At 51.2% G+C, this 17,698-nt stretch overlaps 3 protein-coding genes across 8 annotated transcripts in view; 2 read left to right on the forward strand and 1 right to left on the reverse strand.

Annotated features, from left to right (window-relative positions):
* The first annotated feature begins 47 nt into the window (after window positions 1–47).
* EME1 (essential meiotic structure-specific endonuclease 1) lies at window positions 48–5,997 on the forward strand. 2 transcript variants are annotated; one of them, XM_049812091.1, is made up of 8 exons: window positions 48–805; window positions 889–1,016; window positions 1,214–1,306; window positions 1,727–1,848; window positions 2,088–2,223; window positions 2,763–2,878; window positions 3,756–3,945; window positions 4,309–5,997. In XM_049812091.1, exons 1-8 carry the CDS (start codon window positions 109–111, stop codon window positions 4,483–4,485), a joined length of 1,659 nt encoding a protein of 552 aa, XP_049668048.1. In that variant the 5' UTR covers window positions 48–108; the 3' UTR covers window positions 4,486–5,997. The 2 variants fall into 2 exon arrangements, with proteins under 2 accessions (XP_049668048.1, XP_049668049.1); XM_049812092.1 differs by lacking the exon at window positions 3,756–3,945 and having other exon boundaries at window positions 49–805.
* A 373-nt stretch (window positions 5,998–6,370) lies between these two features.
* On the reverse strand, window positions 6,371–10,822 carry LRRC59 (leucine rich repeat containing 59). Of its 2 annotated transcripts, XM_049812098.1 has the most exons (8): window positions 10,600–10,822; window positions 10,106–10,165; window positions 9,425–9,583; window positions 9,194–9,301; window positions 9,004–9,108; window positions 8,339–8,411; window positions 7,701–7,874; window positions 6,371–7,158 (listed from the first exon to the last, which is right to left on the reverse strand). In XM_049812098.1, exons 1-8 carry the CDS (start codon window positions 10,702–10,704, stop codon window positions 6,914–6,916), a joined length of 1,029 nt encoding a protein of 342 aa, XP_049668055.1. In that variant the 5' UTR covers window positions 10,705–10,822; the 3' UTR covers window positions 6,371–6,913. The 2 variants fall into 2 exon arrangements, with proteins under 2 accessions (XP_049668055.1, XP_049668054.1); XM_049812097.1 differs by lacking the exon at window positions 9,194–9,301 and having other exon boundaries at window positions 10,600–10,819.
* The window catches only part of ACSF2 (acyl-CoA synthetase family member 2), a 47,153-nt gene continuing 36,646 nt past the window's right edge, over window positions 7,192–17,698 (forward strand). The window contains exons 1-2 of one of the 4 annotated variants that reach the window (XM_049812087.1): window positions 7,192–7,244; window positions 12,606–13,802. Coding sequence is in view for 1 of the 4 variants with exons in the window: in XM_049812085.1 (XP_049668042.1) it covers window positions 16,569–16,642 (74 nt within the window). In the remaining 3 variants the exon portion in view is untranslated. Of the gene's footprint in view, window positions 7,245–8,843; window positions 8,967–9,136; window positions 9,218–12,605; window positions 13,803–16,539; window positions 16,643–17,698 lie in introns of those variants that run through there. The other 3 variants (XM_049812086.1, XM_049812088.1, XM_049812085.1) reach the window with 3 other exon arrangements.

A 17,698-nucleotide genomic window follows, 5' to 3' on the forward strand; every position in this document is an offset into this window, starting at 1 on the left:
CCGCGCGCGCCTTTGGACCAACCACCGCTCGCGCGAGCTCCCCTCAGCCAGGCGCCCGTCCCGCTCTTCTCTCAGGCGCCCGGGGACTTTACCTCAGGGGAACGCGAGATGGCAGAGAGCGAGTCGAGGTCTGAGGAGAGCGATAAGGAGGAGCTGCCTGCTTTAGCCTTCCTGTTGCAGCACTCGCCGTCGGCGCGGCTCCCCGGCAAGTTGGGTCACCGGCTGTCCTCATCTTCTGCTCCCAAGCCAGATACGGAGGCAGGGGGGGTTGTGGTGCTGAGCAGTGGGAGCGAAGAGGAGGTGGAGGAGGTCGTCCCTCTGTCTGAGAGGATGAAGAGGAGGATGAAAGCAAAGAGGGAGGCAGTTTCTAAGCCCTCTCGGCCAGCCGGTGGGGATGCTGGCCTTCGTGCCAGGGGTGACCTGTTGGCACCTGGCAGCAGAGGGCCGCAGGAAGCCCTGGTGTCGACTGGAGAGGTGTCTTGTGGCAGCCAAAATGGCACGCGTGGTGCTCAGTGGCCCTCCCTGTGCCCGCTGCCAGCCTCTCAGTCTGACTCTGCAGACCACCCTAGTAGGCCCCTGGTAAGCGGAGCAAGCCCAGAAACATCTGCCTCTCCCAAGAAGCCAAAATACAGTCAGAAGGAAAAGGAGGTAATCTGCCAGGCTGCGTGGCGGAGGAGGAAGGAGCGAGAAGCACGGAGGAGGCAGCAGGAGCAGGAAAAAGAGAGGAAGAGAGCCCTTGCCAAGATGCTGAAAGCTCAGCGACCCGGGGAGTGCCAGAAATACATAACAGTGGTGCTAGATCCAGGTGCTTGTCCTCACAGCCTGCATCTGCCTTATAATGGCTGTTGTCTCCTCCCTGTGGAGGCCTGACCCATGCACCAATTTCAGTTCTCTTACAGGTAGAAGGTGGTGGACAGATCCTTAGTGCTTTGCAGGCTGCAAATTACTCCTGTGTGGTTGAGAATCAGGCTGTTCCCTGCAGCATCACCTGGAGGAGAAAGGCTGTGTCATCTCAGGTGTGTGAGCAAAATCTCAATGTTCTTATCCTTTTCTTCCTCTGTTATTTGCACTCATTAGTAATTGTATTTAGCAACCCAAGTAAACACCCTCTAATCTTCTCCCTGCCTCAGAAGTCTGAGTGGGAGCACTGGTTTGAGTGAATTATAAACAGACTCTTGGTCTGGCTGTTTGTTTTGTTTTCATATCTGGACAGATGGAAGAAGGAGATGAATGGACAGAAGAACCAAATGTCCTGGTTCTGCTTCGCTGGGAGGAGTTTTTGTCCATGGTTCACAACTACAAACAAGTAAGAGTGCTTATGACTTCTGTGCTCTCAAACATGCCTTGCTGTGGTGTTTTTCATCCCTCTTCACAGCAGGAAGGTTTTGATGTGGGATGGAGCCATGGTTTCAGTAAACCAGAAACCTGGTTTTAGAAGCCATTAATGGATCAAAACCACTAGGGCTGTGTAATACAAAGTTCTGACAAGCTTTCTTTCCTAGTTACAATTTTTCACAGATTTTTGAAGAGGTAACATTGTCAGACCAAGTGGGATTATTTTTTATTCCTTTCTGCTGTAACTTTGTACCAGAACAAGTGTTGCCTGCTTGTCCCTGGACAGACTTTTTCATCTGCAGACCCAGCTGCAGCATCAGAGCCATAGCTTGCTGCACTTACATGTGTGCGTCAGAATGGTTTAACTCTTTTTTTCCGTTGATCTCTGCAGGAAGCGCAGGGCCATACAGAAGGAGAAAAGGAGACCCTACAGACCTATGTAGCTCACGTAATGGAGAAAATGCCTGGGAAAATTCTGGCACTGGCAGCAGTTGGAGTAGAAAATTACTTCAGGTTAAACTTTTTTTCCTCCAAATGTTTCGTGCTGTCTCTGGCCTTGAAAAATGCTATAGGTGTTTACATTAATTCCTTCTGGCAATGACTGGAGCATAAGAAGAATTCCCACGCAGAACTGCTCCACTGTTTGTTATAGAGAAACAGAAGCAAAGGTCTATCCAGCCTGTCACCACAGTGACCAATGGGAAATACCTGGGGAAGAGCGTGAACTCCCAGTCTTACATTACTCTTCTTAGGTCTCTCAGAGTTCAGCCAAAAAAGAGACTGCGACAGGCAGCATCGAGTAGAAAACAAGAACAGGAACCGAGAAAACGGAGAAAAAAGGAAGTTAAGGATTCTGGCCTGGAGATAACTAGAATGGACATGGAAGAAGTGAGTAGCTTTAAAACAGCCATGCAGCCATCATCTCTTGTTGTCTGCCATTGTTTGAACATTTGATGCAATCATACACTTTCTTGGATGGGGGGATTCAGCCTTCGTTAGTCTGTGTGTCTGTGGACAGAGCTCTTGGGGTTCAGTTCCCCACTGCTCGTGTACACACCTGCTCTCCCATGGACTGACATGTCTCGTTCACCTTGATTCTGATGTCAGTCTCAGTCAGCATCTCTCACCCTTTGTGGCCTGCTGGCAAAACACATCAGTGCTGCCCTGGGCTGGGTGACCCATCTGTAATGAGAGTCTGCCGCTGAGAGCTGTGGGAGCTGAAATGGTGCTAAACTGGTACTAACAGGTAGGAGACAGGCTGCCCCTAAATACTTCAGTGCCTTAAATTAACTGTTCCCAAAATGGGGAGAGGGTGGATGTTCTTGTCCTATAGCAAGATGTTGTGACCCTTTTTTGTTTCAGACAAGAGTGGGATTTGATGTGCCAAGATTAATTGTTGCATTTGTTGTTTCCAATGATGTTTACAGGCCTTGGTGGATCTGCAGCTGTGCAAACAAGTCCAAGTCAGCTTTTTTGAGAGCTGGGAGGACCTCGGAGAATTTGCCACTATGTTCACAAAAGCTGTAGCTGAAGCACCTTTCAAGTGAGTAAGCAGATGAGGTTTGGTCATACCTTCTTTGGAGAGGCTGCACTTTCACAGTTTCTGGGAGGGAATAGCAGGTACGTGGCTGCACTTCAGTACAACCCAGTATAATGTTTTTTAAAGGGACCGGTGACACAGAGCAGCTGCTAATGCAGCTCCTTCAACACAAGGTTAGTTCTTGGAAACTGAGGTCCTGCCTGGGGAGGGGTGAGGACAGACCCTGGTTTCACGTTGGAGTTTCACTTAACATCAAGCAAAGGTCTTGTTCTCAATCTGATTTTTAGGAGTGGGAAGGGAATGCAGGGAGGATTGGGGTCTTACAGCACCAGCTTTTCTTCTTCAGTATGTAACCAAGAGAGACGTTACAGAGAGTGAACCGTTTAGCTGCTTCCATTGATAAGGAAGGACAGCAGCGTGTTGCACAGCAATAGCTAAGAAAGCCATTGTGTGCAGTCTCACACGGTCCTAGCATTCCTGTCACAGCAGATGCTGTATTTTACATCTCAGCCATGAGACGAGAAGAGATGTCGTTCAAAATGACATATAAAAGTGTTTTATTATGGTTGACAGACAGAAAGTGAATTCTTGTTTACCACTTTGTATGCACATTGGCTTGTGTGAGGATTGCTCCTGAGTACAGGATTGTTTCTTTTTCAGTAGGAAATCTGGGTCTTAAACAAGGGAATTGGTAATGCATGTAAAGAAAATAGGGTCAAATTTTTGGCATCTACTTTGATACCAATGGTGTCTATAACAGCACAGAGTGAGAAATGGCTCTCTGTCTTCTCTCTCTGGCTATGTGACAACAGATGCAGTGATAGGATTTTCTTCATAGCCTCATTGTCTCATTTTCTTTCCCATCCTTTGTTCTCCCTAGGCGAGAGCGAGAGAAGACAGGGTTCTCCTTCTACTTAGAGAAGGGGTGGTGCAGAGGGGTGAAGGTGGATCCTTCTGGAAAGGGTCTCTTGGAAGTTTGGAAGAGGCAGATACAACAATTTAACCGTGTCAGCCTCAAGATGGCTGAGGCTATTGTGTCTGCCTACCCTTCTCCTCAGCTTCTGAACCAGGTGAGGATGCCTTGGGAATGCCGAGTACTGTGTCCAGCCAGCCAGCTAATGTAAGGAGTGGAAGAAATCATTTAACTGGTATTAAATTTGACACAACGATTCTTTATGAGCTGTTTAGTGAGGCAATGAAGGAACCGATTCCCTGGCACCCATTGCTTTGGCTTTACAGAGCAGAGTACTGAGGGAGCAGTATTGGTTCTGCATCAGCCTGTAAGCTCACAAACGAGATCTGAGAAGAGACCAGGTGAAAAATGAGCATACATTCTGAAAGGGTAGAGCAGTCACAGATGCATAGCTTTGATTATGTTTTTTGAGCAATGGATGCAAATGGATGATACTGTTGTTCCTTTGTGTTGCTTTTAGGCCTATAGCAGATGCTCCTCAGAGCAGGAGCGGGAAAACATGCTGGCTAATATTCCCGTGTGCCGCGGTGATGGTGCGACAGCCATCTCCCGGCGGATCGGACCAGAACTCTCCCGACGAATTTATCTGCAGATGACTTCCCACAATCCTGATCTCTATTTGGATTCCACTAAGTAGCCCCAGGGAATGAGGATTTTACTGTTTGCCTGGTCTAGGTATTCAGCTTCCTTCTGGAAAGAAGTGCTCAGATACCAAATACAGTCACTGATCCTAGCTTAAAGACTTAAAACACATTTAGACTTTATTGTAGCAGAAGGTTCGATAAAATTGCTGAGTGGCTGGAGTTTACACCAGAAAGATGGTGAACATCTTCCCTAAGAGCATAAGTTGGACACGGCTTATAGTACTGATAGTTGCTTTTATTTGTCTTCCTAGAAAATAAATATTTTTGAATAATAATAATCTTTGCTTCTTAACAAGCCGACTTGAATACAGACAGATATGTTATCTGTTGGAAGGAATACTTTCTACTGCTATCCTAAACTGCAGGTAGTTCTCTCTCCAGTGTGAAAAATCCTAATGCTAAAGCAACATGGTGCTGCCCGCCCCCCCCCCAGCACCTGCTCTAGTGAGGTGGAAGAACTTTACCTCACAAAATAGACTCTCAGTTTTCCGCTGTGGCAGATGGGAATGAGTAAGACTAATTTTCAGATATAAATTTAGACTGCCCTGATTCAGTCTCCAGACGGCTTAATCTACAGAGGGTCTTGAAATCTGATTACATGCACTGGAATTATGAGGTCTAAACAGTTGGCAGAAAAAGCTTTCTTTTAATTAGATTGGGGAACCTGTTTGCCTGTCCACGAAGCCATGAGCACTTGTGTGTGCATAAGTGACAGCAGCGCTTCCCGAGATGTGTGCCGAGAGTGAATTAAACTGCATCCAGTGTGTGGAAGTTACCCTTTGGAACTGTGCTGCCTCAAATGAAAAAATACCCACCCGCTACGCTAGCTTCAGGCATTCAGCAGGAGTCCTTGCCCGGCCAGTGGCGCGCTTCTGACCTGAATTGATAAATCTTATTAGCCTGGCATTTGCAAACTTAAGCAGCACTCTCATAGATGGCAAAGCAGCAGACTCCTGCCAGATGCTGGCAGGAATGTCTGCGGAGAGGAAATGTTGCTTTGAATGTTGTTTGCCATTTTTCTGAACATTTCTGGATAGTAAGCAAGGACCTTTTAAAGAATGCGATGAGTTAGCTACTAAAAGCAAAGCCTAAAGCTGTTTCAAGGAAGCTCAGAAAACACATGTACTGCTAAGCCAGAGATAGGCAGCCTTTCCTTCCTTTTATCTGATATTCATGCTGTTGCTTTTTTCTGTGTGGTATGTGGGGAACCACAGACTTATCATTAGGTTACAGAAGTGAGAAGGCTTACTATGACCTCGGCATGAAATGCTATACATTATTTTCTTGTGGCACTGCTCTTATCAGCAATCATCCCTGGTATTGGAAGAGAGGGAGCGATTCTGGTGGCTAATGTAGGATGTCTCAGTGGAGTCAGTAGTATGCATATTCTCTGCAACCTGCACTTAACAGCATTACGTGTACACTCGCAAAGCCCTTCAGGATGTGACAAACTCCTGTTTGGTTTTCTCTGTAAGGAAATTATAAATAATTCATAGTCCTTTGTACAGGCGAGTTTTCTTCTCTAGGTGCAAACCTCCAAACCTCCCAGCCTTCCCAACAGCCCCAAGGCGAAGCTCTCTTCCGCCTGCCCACCCGCCTTCAGCGCGTGACGCTGCCACAGTGCCACCCAGTGCTGTGTGCCACTGCTGCAGGCAGCCAACTCGCGCGCTGTCTGTCCGTGGGTTTCGGACACCCTCCTCTTGTTGCGCACACAAAACCAGCCTGCAGACTGGCCAGAAGCCCTTTCTAAGCTGTAGCCCCTTTGTTGGCAGTAGCTTGTTAAAATTAAGTGACCTCAGTAATCATTTTTGGCTGTTTCTAAAGGACCTAATTAAAATTAAAACTGCATTAGCAATATAAAAATCCAGTTCAGACAAATTGCTGCGAAAACTGTTGTATTGAAAATTTTCAGCTCGTTTCAATAGTACATCAGCTTCTTCGCTCCAACATATGGATGCACAGCCATCCTACACACTTGTAATTGGTCCTGGAGTGGGCCTTAATGTATTATTCCCATACAGCCATATCACCAATTTCAGCACAAATAGAAATGACGGCAAGGAATGGATATGTATTAAAAACCTTCCACCTCCAGGACAGAGCTATAGCTACGCAAGGGCTGGTTTTTCCCACTCCTATAGATTGGCAGCTTTCTGTGTCTCACAATCTAGGTAAACAGCCCTTGGAGGTAAGAGGTGTTAACAAGTTTAAGGTAATGTGGGCAAATAATGGGAGTTACAGGCCAACTGCGAAACATGCACAGCAAAGATGATCTGAACAATAACTGCTCTGTGTGGAGTGGACCAGCAAACCAATGCTGCCTGATTAAAAGCAGTTTCATCAGAACACAATTCCATAGGAATTCTGGCTGCGTAGATGGTGGAGGGAGATGCTGACGAAGCAAGTGCCCATCCAGGACAATCACTGCTGCGAGTTCTGTTGTAGCATATTTTGCAGGGTTTTGTGGTTTTGCAGAGCGGCTAACACGTCCTCGTAGAGAGTGTTCACGCTGATGCACAGAGGTTGGCGTTGCAGCTCTGTCAGCTTGCAGGCGGCCAAAGTACAGAGGACGCACAGCAGCACAAAGAGCAGGACCCGCAGCACCGACCGCGACCAGGAGTGCTTGTGCCGCGGTGGCTGAGGGGGACGAGAACTGGAGGCGGGCTCTGTAATGAGAACATTCACAAGACAGAGAAGGCAAGGAATTAATGAAATATCTTTAACAGTCTACATTCAGAAACAAGCTGTTCAGGTAATGTACGTTAGCCTGTGCTGCAGTTGTCTTTTGTTGTGAATTTTCATCACTTAACTCTGATTAATGAGTAGATGTGTAGGATCTAACTGTTTAGGATGAAAAGTTTCAGATTTAGTTTCGTGGGCAGCAGCGAAGAGGTTGTAAAGCACCTCTGTGTTGCACAAGATCTGTTTTTGCACATACAGTTCAGTACGCTTAAAAAGAAATGAGTGGAGGGAAGTTCTCCTTAGGAACAGTCGAAGAACTTGCCGAATCTTGTAGCTCAGCAGTTCATCAGGAACAGAGACAAAGGGGAAAAGGGCACAGCAGTAGAGCTTATTAAAAGTCTTACCGGTTCCCTCCCCGCTCCCACCATCTCCCAGTACCTGGGCTGCATAAAAGCAAATCTGGCAGCATCGAAATGTGATAAAGATGAAATCCGATGCAATCCCACCCAAAATGGATGCTACTTACTTCGGGCCTGCACTGTTTCTTTTTTAGTTTTCTTTTCCATCTCCTGTTTTGCAGCTTTCTGAGCATCATACTCCCGCCTTCTGCGCTCCTTTTCTTCTGCCTTCTCTCGCTTCCTCAGTTCTCTCTCTTGAGCCTCCTTTGCTCGTTGTTCTGCTTCACGCTTCTTCTCCATTTCTGGGGATTAATAGGAAGTTTTTTCCTTTTATGTAAAGGGTTGTCATTGCCTTCTTCCTTATTACCTGCCAATCTGTTCCCAATTGGAATGAGGAAACCAATCCAATAACCACCTTTTTTTTTCTTTTCTTTTAAATATTACATACCTTGCATTTTGTTCCCTCAGAATTAGGCTTCCCCTAAAATAAATCTTGTGCTCTTCTTTCATATTTTTTATAGGTAACCTACAGCACGTTCCGTCTAGAGATCTAACTGTTATTCAGGCAACAAACTGCATAGTTATCCCCCACTATCTTTCTCCCTCCAGCCCTTCTACCCTACTACTCCCTGAGTCCTCAGGATTTTGATAGTTACAAGTACGTGTTAGATGGCAATTTGTTAGATGTCAATCAGTATGTCTGGGCATGTAAGACAGATCAAGAACAGTCCTCAGCCAACAGCACGTGAAGGCTCTTTGTGCTTACCTCGCTCTGCTTGGAGCTTCCGCTGCCGTTGTCGATCCTGCTCAGACTGGATCGCTTTCATGTGCTGCAGCACCTTCAAGGTCCAAGAAAACACCCTGAGGTCTCTGCAGAAGGCTCATTGCATAGTCAGTTCAAAACAGAACAGCTGGAGCGTAGCTGGGGCTGACCACCAACCCTGACCTACCCCTACAGGTATGGCTCTGAAAGGAAAGACAGCTCGCAGCTTCCCGCATGAATCTTTGCAGTTAAGAAACAGATCTTTCCGTTAAAATACAAACGTGGCAAACAGGTGCTAGCCGATACAGAGGATCACAGAACACTTCTGTTTACATGAGCCTACAGTTTGCCAGAATTTCTCCAGAGATTTTTGTACTCTGGACTATAAGCCTAGACATGGGTTATTTTGTCTGATTATGCCTCCACTTCTTAGCAATCAGCATTTAGTCCTCTCTTAACTCCGTTACTGGAAGAGAATCCTACTCAGCCCAGTGTTTGCTTTCTACAGGCACAGAAGCAGGGAAGTGTGCAGTGAACCTGCACCTCACTGGCTGAAGAAACTTCACGCTGCTGCAGCAGCCACCCAGCTTGCTGAGCAAAAAGAGGGAAAACCCACTGCTGACAAAGCCAAGTAAGGAAAAAAAAAAGAATAAAAGCAGATTCCTTACCTTGACAGCAGCCTGTTTACACTGCTTTTCATCCAGACAGTCTCCTGCTACTTTAGCCAGGACGGGATCCAGGGGATTGTCCTTCAGATCCAGCCACTTCAGGTTCTGCAGAAAGGAACGATAAAGGGGAGGCTGTAAGAGCACAGTAGTCTTGTGATTATTTAAGAGATCCAAAGCAGAAGCAAACTACTTGGTTTCCACATAAATGAAACAGGTACGGAAGACAAGCAGAGAGCTTGAGCAGAGACGTTTTCGATAGATGTGAGAGAATTTCCACTGAGCTGTGGTGCAGAGCCAGCTGAATTTTGGAATGGGTAGTCAGCAGGATGGATGCTTTACCAGAGAAATCAACTTGAGAAGGATCACAAGACCCTGGGCTGCATCCCAAAGCTTTACGTAACTGCCCAGCAAACAGTTTTACCTTGAGCTGTGCAAAGCTGACTGGCAGGGTGACTAAACGGTTGTTCAGAAGGTCCAGGTGCTGCAGATTGACCAGGCGGCCAAAGTCCAAGGGCAGCTGTTGAAGCCGATTTTTACTCAAATCCAGTTTCACCAGATGCATCAAACTGCAGAAGTCTGACTAAAACCCAAACATAAACAAAATCCAGGAAAAGCTTGTCAGCACCTTTATGGAGGAACCTCAGCGGCGAGTACGTGGAGATAGCCTGCGCTTCACATAAGGCACAAATCCTTAACTTACCACAGAACTGTGGTGGAGGAAAAATCACTCTCCTCCTTTGCCTCGGAAGATGGAAAACAATGGGATGGATAAGACAGACAAGACTGACAAGGTGATGTGTGGCAATACGACAGAAACAACCCCGAGTCTCGACTGTTGCTGAAACCAGTCTGTGTTCATGGGGGGACCCTCTGGCAGGGAGACACTGCGATCTCCAGGCAGTGCAATCCTTTTCTCTCTCTTGCCTCAGCCAAAACTACCACCAGTACTGACCCGTCACTGACAGCAGAGTCATTCAGCCTCCCCAAGGAGGAGGAAAGTGCCAGTTCCAAACCTCCCGATGCACCTTTACTGAAGCACTCGTTGTCTTTTCTAAATACTTCCCATCAGACTCATCCCCACAAAGCCTCTCTAGCACCTTACCGGCAAGGAAATGAGGTTGTTACAGGATAAATCCAATATAGTAGCTTTTGGGAGAGCGGCCTGAAAGAGAAACAAAGCACTAAATCAACACCGGGGTACACCCGTACCCTCCTGACACCTGCCAGCTTTGCCTCAGTCTCTGCGGTTTCTCCCGCGTCAGTCTGTCCATCCCCCCCGCCACTGCCTCCGAGGTCACGTCGTATCCTGACTGCTCTCTGGGTCTAAAGGCAGTACTGATCCCGAGATAGATGTGAGCAGCGGCGTCATATCTTGATCGATTTCTGGGTCTAAAGGCAGCACGGATCCCGAGCGATGTGAGCAGCGGCTCATACACCCTCCCCTCCGCCGTTCTGAACACCCGCAGGCCGGGTCACAAACGCCTCCAGCACATCTGGCTCCCCTGCGCACCCCCCTTCCGAAGGACCGAGCTGGCAGAGCCGGCCCCGGGGCTGCGGCCCCGGCCCCGGCGGGCGGCCCGCGGGCCGGACGCTCACCAGCTCCCGGACCGGCACCTCGTTGAGGTCGCAGAGGCTCAAGTCCAGCTCGTTGCCGTCCAGTTTATCCTTCAGGCTCGGTCCCTTCCCGCCGCCCCGCGACATGGCCGCCGGCACCGTCGTCGGGCTCCTCCGAGGGCCGGCAACAAGGGGCTGCGGGTCGGGCCGGGCCGGGCGGGGGCGGCTGGGCCCGGCCCCGCCACCCACTTCCGCGTCCACGTCCGCGCGGGGCCCGCCAGCCGCGGGGACGAGCGCGCCCCCTGCCGGCCCGGAGCGCCCCGCCGCCTGGGCACCGGCACCGGCGCTCCGAGGGCCGCGGGTTCGAGGCTCCCCCGCCCCCGGGCGGCGGGCAGCGTCTCCCACCGCCCCCGCTGTGCGTGGGGTGACAGCCGGGCGGTCAGAAGGTCGGCGTCTGCGCTGCGGCTCTCTGCGTGAAACGGCGCGGGGAAGGGACGGAGATCGCTCAGCCCGGCCCCACGGGGCCGGTGGGGGTCACGTCCAGTCGTGTCACCGGTCAGACGCCACCCCACGAAAAAACGACCGCTGATAATCCCGATAGGAGTGCAGCAACCGAGTAAGGTCTACCTCGTTTTACAACAGCAGATCCTCTGGCTTGCATCGCTTCGCAGGCTCCACAAGGAGAGCGCCGAATTCCCCTTTTTTGGGGGGGCTGTCACACCACGACATCTCTCTTCACGGGGACGAATCTGCAATTAATGTTATTAATGTTCCCGCTTTGATCCAAAGGCTCCTGTGCTGCCCGAGCAGAGCGCTCTCTTGTCTCCACTGACCCTCTGTGGAGAAAGTCAGGGAAAGAGAAAAGGAGCCTGGGGCAGAGCCAAATTAGTATTACTCGGTAATGGGATTGCAGCGAGCACTAACCTTGAATTTCCTGACCTCTCTGCAAACTGTCATGTACAGGACCTTGCAAAGATGTTTCAGCTCCTCTGGCACATCTACACCGTGGGTGCTTCAGTTAGATTTTAAGTTGCCAATAGGTCTCTTTCAACACCCAGAGATCTGCGTTAGCTCCCCATGGAGGTAACCGGGACCACAGGAGTCTCTGAGCAAAGGCACCCCAAAACAGCAAACGAGGATTCGCCTCTTAGAAAGTGTAACAAAATCTGCCTGAGGTTAATGCGCTCTCATTGAGGAGATTATAGAAGTTTCTCGGAGCAGGTTATTGTTCCTCCAATGGTGAGCTGAATTTACGGAGCCCTCGTTTGAGAAAAGCAAGATCTAGTTATGCAAGAACCACTCCCGTCTCGCAGCTTTTCACAGCGATCTTTGGAGGGCAAGGAAGGGCCGGAGGACGACCTGCTCCGGGGACGGGTGGGAAAACCTCACGTTGCCAGATCTCCCCGCACAGACCCCAAGGGAGGAAACCACTTGCCTGAGCCCCGCGTTACCCCGGGGCAGCGAGGGACTGGCGCGAGGTGCCGTGCAGCTGCACAGCCCCCTGCTCCCTTCCCCAGCTGGGAAGCACCACGTACAGTCCTGCTCCCGAGAGCAAAACCCCGAGGGGCTTTGGGGGGACCTGAGCGAGACCCTCTGCATCTCTGGAAAAGGCTTTTGTCCGTGCAGTGCTGCAGAGACTGAAATCTGCGCTTCTGGCTTTACAGGAGTCCAAGATCCTTTGGCTCTTAGTGGAAGGAAACAAGGGTATAGAGCAGTTACAAAACCTACCTGCCTATTTGTGATTGACACGAAGGCAGATTTTTAAATCTTCATTAGAAGGAAATGATACCTTACTCAATGGTGTGTGAAGTGTTACTGGTTCGGCCTGCCTTTGCTTTGACAATCTCCAAGGGATGTACCCAAATGTCAAGGTCACATTAATTTCTGCTCAATTCTTGGTTTAACACCTAACTGGGATTCACCCTGTAGGCTAATAATTGGAACGTGGGAAGATCAAACTGAAAGTCAGCTTTATTTTTATTTATTAATGGTGAGGAGGTTTTAGATCCCAGATGTTTTTTAATTGTTTTTTTTTTTTTTCTCTGTAGTTATACAACACCGAGCACACTTTGATGTTCCTGATGTACAGACAAAGATAATTGCTCTGTGCTGAAACGGTGAAAGGACAACTTCTGGCCACGAATGTCATACAACCTTACATCGTCTGTGGAAATGCATAAACTCACCTAGCTACTGATTTTACTGGGACTGACATGTAAATAGAGCTCCCGTGCATGTCTAGAAAGACCTCAAGCGTCCATGAGACAGACAAACCGTAACACGGGGCCCATTTGCACACTCTGCTAGAGGAAGGCTGCAAGAACATTTGCAAGAAGGGAGCAGGAACTGCTGAGGGAAGCAGGATGAACACTGCCAATTTAATCCTGATCTAACGATCCTTACTGTGGCCTCGCAGATTGTCCCAGACCCTCTGCAGATCTCTGGCCTGCCTCACGCAGTGTGCCTTCTGCAGCTATGGCCAATTTTTCATATTTCAAAGACAAAAATCTCCCTTTCCCTACCAAAGAAAACACTGTCACTGCTGCCATCAAACAAACTCCTTGTGAGCAAGAGGGAAACTAGAACTGGGGAAAATCCTTCCTGCTTCTAAAACCAAGTGTGTAACACCAGAGGTCTGGCTGCAGTCAGTATTTCACTATGCGGCTGTCTTATGAGCACATTTATGGCTTTGGTGTCTGTGGGGTGGTGCATTCCCCCCCTCAGGCCACTCTAAGATCTCAGGAATTCCTGTTAGGCTTTGGCCTTTGTGTAATGAGTTGGGTGGTTAAGCATCCCTTGACTGTACCAGGAGCTCTGGCATGGCTAAGGCGGGGAGCGGCACTGACTGTACCAAGAATTCCTGTTGCCTGGCGGAGGCGAGGATCCAGAGCAGGAATAATTAGTCATCCCCCGACAGCCTTGAAACATCCCTTATCTGCATTGTAGCTTGAGTGAAACGGTACCAATGTTACTGGAATTCCAGTAGCTTGCTGATGACCAAAGCAATCATCTTGCCAACCTATAAACAGCGGTCCCAAGTGAGGCCCTTTGAGCTCTCCTGGACCACAGCGGGCTGCGACCAGCATCTGCCTCCAAGGGGGACGCCTCTCAGAGCTCGTAAACTCTCCGGTTTGCGAAAATCAGAGGACTGTCACCGAGAGCTGACGATGGGACCTGGGCTTATACCCTTCGCCCGTTGAGAAAATGCTGAGACATTTGGCATGAATATTTCACTGAACTCGAGGGTAATTTTTAAGGAATATACCTTTGTTTATATCTATCTATCTATCTTAGTGTCTGGGTGCATGCATGTGTGAATGTGATGGGTTGACCCTGGCTCAACACCAGGTGCCCACCAAAGCCGTTCTATCACTCCCCCATCCTCAGCTGGATAGGGGAGAGAAAATATAACAAAAGGCTCGCGGGTCGAGATAAGGACAGGAGAGATCATTCACTATTACCGTCACGGGCAAAACAGACTCAATTTGCAAAATTAACTCAATTTATTACAAATCAACCAGAGCAAGGTAATGAGAAGTAAAATGAAATCTCAGAACACCTTCCCACCACCCCTCCGTTCTTCCCGGGCACAACTACCCTCCCAGATTTCACCACCAAGCCCCCCCAGCGGCACAGGGGGACAGGGATGGGGTTTATGGTCATCACATGTTATTTTCTGCCGCTTCACCTCCTCAGGACGAGGGCTGATCACACTCTTCCCCTGCTCCAGCGTGGGGTCCCACCCACGGGAGACAGTGCTCCACGAACTCCTCCAACGTGGGCCATTCCCACGGGCTGCAGTTCTTCACGAACTGCTCCAGCATGGGTCCATTCCACGGTGTGCAGTCCTTCAGGAGCACACTGCTCCAGCGCGGGTCCCCCACGGGGTCACAAGTCCTGCCAGAAAACCTGCTCCGTGGGCTCCTCTCTCCACAGATCCGCAGGTCCTGCCAGGAGCCTGCTCCAGCGCGGGGTTCCCACGGGGTCACAGCCTCCTTCGGGAACCCACCTGCTCCGGCGTGGGGTCCTCCACGGGCTACAGGTGGATATCTGCTCCACCGTGGACCTCCCTGGACTGCAGGGGGACAGCCTGCCTCACCAGGGTCTTCACCACGGGCTGCAGGGGAATCTTCACTCCGGCGCCTGGAGCATCTCCTCCCCCTCCTTCTTCACTGACCTTGGTGTCCGCAGGCTTGTTTCTCTTACATGTTCTCACTCCTCACTCCGGCGGCAGTTTCTCCCCGTCCCAACTTTTTTTCCTTCTTAAAAATGTTATCACAGAGGCGTTACCACTATCACTGATTGGCTCGGCCTTGGCCGGCGGCGGGTCCGTCTTAGAGCCAGCTAGTATGGGCTCGCTCTCTCTCGAACACAGGGGAAGCTTCCAGCAGCTTCTTACAGAAGCCACCCCTGTAACCCCCCCGCCCCCGCTACCAAAACCTTGCCAAACAAAACCAATACAGTGAATTAACCCAAGTATCCTATAGCAAGTATAGTATAAATTTTGCCCTTTAAAATCTATAACTAAATCATTGTTGCGATTGTAGTAAATTCTACTGAATCACATTGTAAATGTTAAAATGATCAAATTCTGCTAAATCTTGTGATTCCCCTCAAGCTGTGAATGAACCTCAGACTGCTGCTACACACATCATCCCTTTAGACATAAATCGTTGCCCAAGCCTGGGACTAGGAGAGGACCCAGCCGCACCTAAGCTCCATCAGGAGTTTAGAAAGCAAGGAGGTCTTCTCTGAACCTCGTGACTCAACGGGAGGGTCTCCCCTACCTTCTTACATCTCTGATCTTTATGCAATTCTAACTTGATTTTCTTTTGTGTGTTTCTTCCACGTATTAAGTAATAGAGCGAACCTTGCCATCGAACTTTGTGAAGTCGTGATTTTATAATTTCCTCCCCCATCCCACTGGATGGGGGAAGTGAGTGAGCGGCTGCGTGGTACTTAGTTGCTGGCTGGAGTTAAACCATGACAAACAGCCAGCGATCACCTAGCAGGTCAGCGGCTGAGCCAGAAACAGCCCGCATCTCAGGCCAGCACCGTTTGGTTAATGCCTGTACAGTATTTAAAAGACAGAGATTATTTTCTGGGCTCAAATTTATACCCCAGCCCTTTGGCAAGCATTAATTAGCTTTTGGCCGTCGTTGCAGGCAATCCCCAGAAAGGCTGTCAGCCGTTTTACGCGGGGAACGATGTGCGTGTCACCTCTTCTCCTGCAGCATCGGTGCTGCTGCAGCGGAGCAGCGCTGCTCCCGTGGCCGGGTGCTCAGCAGAGCTCAGCACCGCAGGGCTCCTCGCCTGGGTGCCTTCCCTGGCCTCTGCCCTTAGGTGAGGGGATGGCAGCCTGCCTGGAGCTGGGGGAGCTCTGCAGTCCCTAACTGGTCTCTCCTCCTCCCATAGCAGGGTACAGGCAGCCAGGGAGCGCCAAGAGCTATTAGCGAGGGAGTAACTGTGATAACTCATTAAGTGGATTGGGCTGGAAATCAATTAGTGACTCACAGGGCTCAGGCACCGAGCAATACAGGTGGAGCAAAGCGGAGGCAAGCGGCGTGGGTTGTTCTGCGCCAAAGTCCGCCTCAGTTGGGGTGCGGGGCTCGTTTGGGGGGGGGGGGGTGTGTGGACAGGCTAGAGTTTGGGGTGCAGAAGCAGCTGGGGTTGGGCAGAAAAAGGCTTGTTGGGGCAGTCTGGGGGAAAAAAAAAAGAGAGAGACTGGTGGGGGGAGATGGGGGGCTGGCAGAGGATGGGCCAGGTGCCCCGGGGGCTCTGTTCTGCACAGCCGTGTGCCGGGGGGGGGTGTCCGTGTCCCCACTCTGCCTGCCTCGACCCCCCCCCCGGCAGCACCCCCTGCCGCTGCTGGCCCCCGCGGGACGTTTTCTCCGGGAGCGGGGCCGGGGCGGGCCGCGGTGCGCACCGCCCCCCCGCCTATCGCGGGCCGGGCCGAGCCGGGCTGGGCCGGGCCAGGCCGGGCCGGGCTCCCGGTTGTCGCCGCCGCAGGCATGGCCACGGCGCGGCTGGCAGCGCTGTCCCCCCGCGGGCTGCCCCTCCTGCGGCGGGGGACACCGGTGGGCAGGTAGGGAGCGGGGGTGGAGGGGGGGAGTGTGTGGGGACGGGGGTCGTGGGGGGGAGAGGGGGGCTATAGGGGACGGGGGGGCTATAGGGGACGGGGAGCCGTGGGGAGAAGCGATGGGGAGCTATAGGGGATGGAGGGCGATGGGTGAGAGGGGCTGGGGGCTATAGGGGAGGGAGGGCTTTGGGTGCTGGGGGCCTGTAGGTGATAGGGGGCTATAGGGGATGGGGGGGCTATAGGGGTTGGGGAGGTGTGGGGACTGGGGATGGGGGGGCTATAGAGGACAGGGGGCTGTGGGTGCTGGGGGCCTATAGGTGACAGGGGGCTATAGGGGTTGGGGGGTGTGTGGGGACTGGGGATGGGGGGGGCTATAGAGGACAGGGGACCGTGGGGAGAAGCGATGGGGAGCTATAGGAGATGTAGGACTATGGATGAGAGGGGATGGGGGCTACAGGGGAGGGAGGGAGGGAGGGCTGTGGGTGAGAGGGGATGGGGGCTATAGGGGATGGAGGGCTGTAGGGGACAGGGTGCCATAGGTGAGAGGGGATGGGGGGTTATAGGGCATAGGGGGCCATGGGTGAGAGGGGCTGGAGGGCAGAGGATGAGGGGGCTGGAGGGCACAGAGGCTGGAGGGACAGGGCTGGGGGCTCTAGGGGGTGGAGGCTATGTGTGGTGGGGGCCGGGGGCTATAGGGCAGCTGCTGAGTGATGTGGGTGGCTGCATGCAGGGAGGGCAGGTTCAGCTGGAGGTTTCACTCTCAGCGTGTGTCGCTGTCCCTTGGCTCCCCTAAACCCCCCCCCAAAGTAGCAGAAGGCAGGCGGCATCCCCTGGGTCTGTCCCCCTGGGTCTGGGAGGGGACCAGGGACAAGGACAAGGCCGGTGCAGCACATGGAGGGATGTGAAGCTGTGCCGGCTAAACTTTCTTTGTGCAGCAGCTCCAGCCTGACTGCGGTAACAGGAAATATATCAAACGGCTTCTCTGTCCTCCTTCAGCGCTCTGACTTGCGGGCTTTGTGGGGCAGTGTCCCCATCCTCCTGTGGTGGGGGGCACGGGGGTCC

This window comes from Accipiter gentilis, chromosome 10, assembly GCF_929443795.1.
Source record: "Accipiter gentilis chromosome 10, bAccGen1.1, whole genome shotgun sequence".
NCBI lineage: Eukaryota > Metazoa > Chordata > Aves > Accipitriformes > Accipitridae > Astur > Astur gentilis.